This window comes from Notothenia coriiceps, unplaced genomic scaffold (assembly GCF_000735185.1).
Source record: "Notothenia coriiceps isolate Sejong01 unplaced genomic scaffold, NC01 NC01_scaffold00011972, whole genome shotgun sequence".
Lineage (NCBI taxonomy): Eukaryota > Metazoa > Chordata > Actinopteri > Perciformes > Nototheniidae > Notothenia > Notothenia coriiceps.
Window position 1 is genome coordinate 110,346 of NW_011344673.1, and position 7,946 is coordinate 118,291.

Consider the following 7,946-nt stretch of genomic DNA (forward strand, 5'->3'; position numbering starts at 1 on the left):
ACACACGCACACGCACGCACGCACGCACGCACGCACACACACACACACACACACACACACACAGACACACACAGAGTTGGGAGTTGAGTTACAGTTTGTTTACACATCTATCCAGATGCACTGTTTGAAACAATTTACCCAGTTTGCAGAAGGCCAATTTCTTCTTATTCTTATAGTTCCAATTTGAGTATGGAACAAACTGATTAGTTTTAAGGGCCTGTTAAAGGCTTTTCTTTGATATGAACATGAGTTTTGTCTTTAGGTGATTACTGTAACCTTACTTGAGAGGACCTTGATAATAGATGGATGGAAACATAGAAGAAAGAAGGTTTAAATAAGATACAGTACTGATACTGCTGTTCTCTGTTGCCACAGATAGCTTTCATTTGAAAATTCATGAACAATTTAGGAAATTTAAAATTGCTGGTCTGACAAGCAAGACAGCGTTTATAATATTCGACCATGTCCTCACAGGTCAAATTATCAGGCAGCAATCTGAAAAGTGAAGCCAATATGGACGTACGTACATAGCTACAGTGTAGTTATGTCGATGAAAATCTTAGGTCACAGGCTCCTCCAACAGTGCAACACAATAAAACAGATAACATAGTAAATACAATAAAATAGAATAGAAGTAGTAGTCTATATACAAGTGATAAATAATGTGTAAGTTGCAAACAGGTGAATGCTATGGATGTTCTTAGTTCAGGTGTTTGATAGTCTAGATGGTGCCTCTCGGTGTGTGAAGTTTAAGTGTGATTTGATCTCAAAGCCAATTACACACACTGTGGGCCGCCTTTGTTTTAATTGCTTGTTTGTGGACTACAGTAGCAAAGTGAGAGACTCAAAAGCTTGAGACATATTGGTCTCCTTTGGTCTATGTTTCCTGCTGCAGGCTGTTAAACACATAGACTCTCATATGTGTTCCCTTAACAACCATTTCATGCTGTGATTTTAATTGCTTCCATATTTCTACACAGCATTCAATGCACCATGTCATCTCGATCTATAACAATAGTGTCCTCTGGTCGGAAACAAGCGATCAACTGCCATGGTAACTTATTAGTTTCAATTCCCAGCATTCTGTTTTTTGATGACTTTGAAATGCAAAGCTGATCTTCCCCACCTGAGTGCATCCTCTTGTTATTCATTATCAGGGTTGATGATGCAAGGGACTCAGCTCTCCTCAAAGCCCAAACTCCTGCAGGAGGAGGACAGGGAGTCTGGTATCGGGTCCACTCTTGACCTCAGCAGCAGCTTTGAGATCTACAACCAACATACCAAACACCAAAGCAGCGGTGTTTCACCCAGGGAGGGAGATAGACTCGATATAGAGAAAGGTACAAGAGCAGCATGAAAGGAAGAATCATTTCCTGGCACGGCAGCAGGTCTGATGTCTTTGAAAAGGCAAATAACAACAGCAGAATCCAAACCACATGCTCATTAGATAAGGACATGCTCGAAATACACACACAGGGCCAGTGGGATCACAGTCTGGGCAACAAAGACAAAGTCCTGATGTTTGCTGGGTAATGTAGTTCTTCAGACGACTTTGATCTCTTTAGCTACGTGAAATGTCCTACTAATGCGATCTCTCTTATACAAAACAATGTCATCAGGTAAATTAAGCTATACTTAGAGGTGTAAAGTTACTACATTTACTCAAGTACTGTACATAAGTACAATTCTGTACTTTACCTGAGTATTTCAATATTTTCTACTGCACTACATTTATTTAATACCTTTAGTTACTTTAGATTTTTGATGTGAAATATAATCAACACTTAATTAAGACTTTAGTTACACCCCGAGTAACATTCACAAGCTACCCTGCAGTATACAAACTAATTTGAACTAGCTGCACCTTTACCAGCTTTGATAAACACATAATACATTAATAATTATAAGAAAAACATATACTAAAATGTGCTAATCTGCATAATGGGTACTTTTACTTTTGGTATTTTAAGTTTATTTGATGCCAACACTTTTATACTCTTACTTGATTAACATTTTGAATGCAGGACTTGTACTTGTAACAGTATACACTCTGATACTTGATCTGAGTACTTCTCCCACTTCTGTCTATACTTAATCATAGAATAAGGCTGGTGTCGTTCTATATCAATCTTACTGTTAACAAATTCTGCAAAAGACCAAAACCTTGAGTGCTTTTGGTAGCTGGTGGTGCATGTGGGAATGACTCAAAACACACTAAAGTGTGTTCTTCCTAACTAAGGGGACACGTCATTGCAACCTTTTCCCTCTTTAATGTGTGTGTAACCTCCCACCATTTCAGTCAGTCTAGTTTATCTTGCCTCATAAGACCATTACACGTTGGGGTTATGACCTGTCTGTTTCTAATGAGCGTGGTCTCTGAGGTCCTATTTGGGTTAAGTGTCTTAAGTGAACAATGTCAGTATGCAGGAGCTGCCTCTGTGCTTCTAAATCACTTCTGTAGGAAAGCTAGGAGAGAGATTAAAGAAATGGAAATGCTTCAAATGACTGGAAAACGTATCTGTGATATATTTGGATAACTTTCTGGTGGTTAGACATACTGGCTTAACCATCTCCTTGTTTTTATTGTTGTTTTAAACAGAAAGCTCTTCACAGACCACAACAGTGACTTCCAACAAGATCCCACAGCTCCTCATCAATCTATCCACGATCCCTCTCCTCCTCATCCTCCTCTTCCTCTTTGTTTGCTCCTTGGACACTCTGAGCTCTGCCTTCCAGTTAGCAGGGGGTAAGTACCATGACCCTCAGTAGCCTCTCATTGGGTTTAAAGTGACTCCCCCGGCTGGTGCCTGCCAAATAAGTGAGTCACTGAGCTGTTGGTCCTGCTGTATAATTTACTGCAGAGGCTGGTGACTGGTGACCTTTTAGGATTTGCAGATACAAGCAGTTAGAATCCTATTCAACATTGCTCTTGGCTAACATGTCGTGTCCGAGAACAGCATTTCTGTATCTCTATGTGTTTCGTATATTTAAACAGGTAAAGTTGCAGGGGAAATTTTCCAGGACAATGCGGTGCTGTCCAATCCCGTGGCAGGGCTGGTGGTGGGGATCCTGGTCACCGTGCTCGTCCAGAGTTCATCCACCTCCACCTCCATTGTAGTCAGTCTGGTGGCCTCGGGATGTGAGTAGGAGCATAACATTGCGGAGAGAACTAATACCACACTGGGAAAATGTTCTCCTAGAAATCGTCCATTTAAAACCTGACTTAAAGGTCCCCTATTATACTCTTTTTCATCAATATATTAGCGGTCTCGGATATATACAAAACATGTCTCTGAAGTGTTTGGCTCGAAATACTAAACAGATCATGCATTGTAGCATCCCATAAACCCCTCTGTTTCAGCCCTGTTTCAAAAGTGCTGATTCTGTGTCTTTAGCTTTAGATGGAAATAAGGAGCCACTCCCCACGCCCCTCTGCAAGATATTTGGTTTAAAAAGAACACTATGGGGCTCTAGGGGGAGATTCAGGCGATAAGGTGGGCGGCAGTTACCTGGTTGGTGATTGGCTAATGGTTACACAAGCCAAAAAAACGTTATGACATCATAAAGTGGCCAAAATCTGATCAGCTCATTTTCAAACAGGTTTTTATATAAATGGATCAGGACAAAAAGTGAGCGAATCTTTTTTCCTGAAGCTTTCACAATCTCTTTACAAAAAGTGGATTTTGCATAATAGGTGACCTTTAATTAAACTATTAGCCGCAGAATATACTGAAATAACCTTATTTTTTGTATTTTGATTTGTATTACTGCTTCTTTCTATAGAAATGCATCATATTCTAAAAAATCATGTCTTTGAAGCTTCCTCACTGCGCTGTGTGAGAACCATGTATGACTGACAGTTTACTTTACATGACCTCAGAGAAAGTGTAATCTGTAAATTACTGTACTCGTGAAAGCTGTTGCATAAATGCAATGGGGTAAAAAGTACAGCATTCGCTCTGAGATGTAGTGGACATATAAAGGGTGCACACAAATAAAATATAAAAGTACATATAAGTACATCAAATATGTACTTCGGTTCAATAATCAAGTAAATGAACTCACTTAGATTCCAGCCCTGGTGAGCTGCCATGTAGCAAAAAGATTTTATTTACGGATTCAAATAAGATTAGACATGTAAGTATGCTATGCATTAAGTTACAATTAGCAACAATATTATAGCGTTGGTCAAATACAAAATAGGTGAAATACAAAAATGTAAATCATTTTCTGAGTGCACTGGGCCCTCAACTTTTCTAGGAAACTGAACTCACAGAAGTAAATACAGCGTTGGTTGAGGACTATTTTCAGCTGTGACTATAAACATGTTTGTTATTTTTGTGAGTATTTCTGGCAGCAAGATGGTGTATGTGGGACTGACTTAAAATAAACTGCATGCCCTTAGCATCTTAATGAAGGGAACATGTCAGCAACATTGTGCCTTATTAGTTTAATAGTTTTTTGTTTCTTTATATTAATTCTATAAAACACAAGATCGTACATAAGACTGAACAGAAAATACTTGTTGGTGAATACATGTATTAAGAGTTTTATCTTTCCATGGGATTAAACGAATAATAGAAAATGTCTTCATCGATAACCTTACAAAAGACATACAAAAAAAGTGCTCTCTGCTAAAATATATATTTTGTGTTTGATTATTAGGACACACTGACTGGTCTGACATTTTAGATTGTAGTACTGTGATAACCATTTGCGAAAAACATCAGGGAATTAATGTAATCTAGTAGATTGGAATGGGATCCAAGGAATAATGAAATCAATATATTTCACACCCTTTAACCCCCCCCCACCTTCTCATTAAGTCTAGTTTATCTTGAGTAAAAAAAACAGTGACATGGTGAGGTGACAGCCTGTCTTTATCTAATGAGTGCAGGCTATAAGGTCTTGTTGTTAACAGAGAATGATATCAGTATGCATGAGCTGCCTTTCAAATCCTTTCTGTGAAAGAACTCAAGAGAATATAGGTAATTATCAAAGAGATGCAAACACATGGAATTGTGTGTGTTTGTGTATGTTCATACATTTATCCATCATAAATGTTATATTGTTCGAGTGAAATGTGTTGTTCTTCGTGGTTTCACCCAACAGTGCTTGAGGTGAGGTCTGCTGTTCCAATCATCATGGGGTCCAACATTGGGACCTCAGTCACGAACACCCTGGTGGCCATGATGCAAGCAGCAGAGAGGAATGAGTTTAAACGGTGAGTGGAGAAAGGTGGCGAGGCACAGCATGAGTGCAGGAGAAGCTGAAGAGCAGGGAATAAGAAAATGAAATGGAAAAGTGAAGAGGATAAGTAGGGAGATGGAGGAAGATTGATAAAAGTGTTGAAAGTGCAAAGGAGAAAGCAGAGGAGGGTTAAGAGAAAGCATTAGCAGCTGCCTGCTGCCTCTTTGCTTCAGCCTCCGTTTAAGTATAATTTATAAGAGTGACAATAATGGCACCAACATACATTGACTCCGCCAGTATCTTTTTGGCATGAAAATATACAGCACTGCACAGATGGCATGTATTTTAATCTGTGTCTGGTAAAAATAAATATAATTGATTAAACATTCATAATTTACTAACTCAAAGTCAAAACTAAACTGCACATTACATCATCCACATATAAAAAACTTGACCCATAAAAAGAAGATTAACAAGCACTCATTTTGAGTGGTTGATCATGTTAATGGCTGACCTTAGTGGACACAGACAATGATTGTGACCCACTGCAGTGCCTTTGCTGGGGCAACGATCCACGACTGCTTCAACTGGCTGTCGGTGCTGGTCCTGCTGCCGCTGGAGGTGGCGAGCGGCTTCATCACCAAGCTGTCTCTCCTGCTGGTCTCCAGGTTCAAGCTGCATCCCGGAGAGGAAGCACCTGAGCTGCTCAAAGTTATCACTGAGCCAGTCACCAAGCTCATCATACAGGTAACTATCAGCCAGTCAGCTTTTGTGATTAACCATTTCTTAAACCGCTCCCCTAAACAGCAAATCTTAGTTTAGTTGACCTAGTCATGGCAGGTCTTCAGTCTTTGGATTTCCGCAGTGAGAGCGATATTTGAAGATTTTGGAAATAGAGTATTTTTCCAAACCAAAGACACAATTAATAAGTGTAAGGAATGTTCTAAACCCTTTCTTTGCGCTAATGCGTGGCGCAACCATTAACATGTCTAGCTGGCTAGCTTACTGCCTAAAGTAGTCGGCCTATCAGAGGGCTTATCGGGTCAATGAGCACATCATTACATTAGTATGTGGGTTACAGGTTACGTGATAAATAGAAGTCACATTTACAGCACTTTCATTGTGTAGTATTCCCCCAAGCCGATCCCGGATGCTGCAGAGTTTGGGCGATAGTTAACCTGCTCTTTGGGGAACTTGTGGACGTGAACAATCAACCCCAGCAATGTTGCGTTGCTCAAAATGTTCCTTGAGATCTATTCATACAGTTGTACTATTTAAAGAGAAAAGGTCCAGCAAGACTGATGTTAGGCTACATTTTTACACTCTGCAGATATAATGCCATAAACACATTTGTTTCTACACTCTAAAAACTAAATCAGTGGCTTTGTAGATATCACAATAATAAAAAGCTATATTACCTTAATAAAATCTCTAAATATCACCAAAGTAATTGTTTGAGTTGGACATACCAAAATAAATGCTTAAAAATCCAACAGTTAATGTTGTGTTCAATTATTACTAATATTTAAGTTGATTACACGAAAATAAATGAGTACTTTACTAACAAATTATATTTTTAAGATATCCTTAATATATTTGGTACATTTCAGTCAAAATATTTGAGAATTGGCTAATTATACTGATCAGTTTCAGGAACAGCAATTATTACTCATTCCAAATCAATATTCTTGAAAAAAAACGTCATGAGTGGACCCCATTAACAATCGCGCGCAAATACAGTGTGCTCATGGGAAATCTGCGCCACATGTGGATACCAAGCAAGGAAAACCCCATGACGAGAAGCACCAGGAAAACTCCCTGAAAATCCTGGTAAGTAGCCAGCTAGCAAAAGTTAATGAAATATTGACCCTGTCTTTGTGCATATACAACTTTATAGCGTGTAATTATCTAAATACTGTCACACTTGCAGCCATGCTGTCGTAAGTCTAGCTAGTTTCTCTGTCCACTTCTACACACGCATGGTGGACACAGTCAACCAGGTGAAGTGTAGCTAACGTTTTACTCAAGTAAAAAGTAGAAAGATTAGCACCTGCTATGTCCGCAGATGTTGTTTCAAGTACCTAACCAACCAGCTGTCTGTGTAGCATAGTTAGCTGTTTATTTTAAGCTCCTTTTACACTGTTATTCAGAAATGCTGTAGTAAAGAAGATCCGCCATTACGTCTACTTTGTAATACTTAACGAGACAATGCCAGCATAATGCTGCCCCAGTGTGTGATGATATTGGCTGGCATGCCGGCCTGACGTGTAACACAACGGCGCCGGCGAATATGTCTGTCTGTCCCGCCATGCCGGAATAACGGCTCAACAGTCTCGCGCGAAAGTATGGATAATATAAAGATAAATGCACCTTGTTTGTGTAAGGTAGCTGTTAGTTTATTTGGGTGATTACTGTATCATGCGAGTGATTTCAGATAACGTCTGCCTATCCGCGGCCCAGCAGCTGTTGTCTTGCCGATATGCACTCTAAAAAACTAAAACGATGATGTTCTCAATTGTATTGGTGAAACATTTTTACACTTAAAAATATTGAGTAAATCTTAAAGCTGTGAAATCATTTAAATGTACCTTTATGAATTGAGTAAATGTAAGTAAAAAAATCAAGTATGTCTAAAGTACCATAACATATACAATTGAGTAAATATAATTAAAATCCTAAGTCAATGCAATAGTAACCCTACAGTAAGTCAAAACCACTGAAAAAATGTGTAGATATCACTTAAATGCTAGATAGAT

At 39.0% G+C, this 7,946-nt stretch overlaps 1 protein-coding gene across 1 annotated transcript; it reads left to right on the forward strand.

Annotated features, from left to right (window-relative positions):
- Positions 1-966: 966 nt before the first annotated feature.
- On the forward strand, positions 967-6,012 carry LOC104947127 (sodium-dependent phosphate transport protein 2A). The gene is made up of 6 exons (XM_010773090.1): positions 967-1,054; positions 1,158-1,340; positions 2,600-2,746; positions 2,996-3,139; positions 5,113-5,224; positions 5,742-6,012. Exons 1-6 carry the CDS (start codon positions 994-996, stop codon positions 6,010-6,012), a joined length of 918 nt encoding a protein of 305 aa, XP_010771392.1. The 5' UTR covers positions 967-993.
- Positions 6,013-7,946: the final 1,934 nt, after the last annotated feature.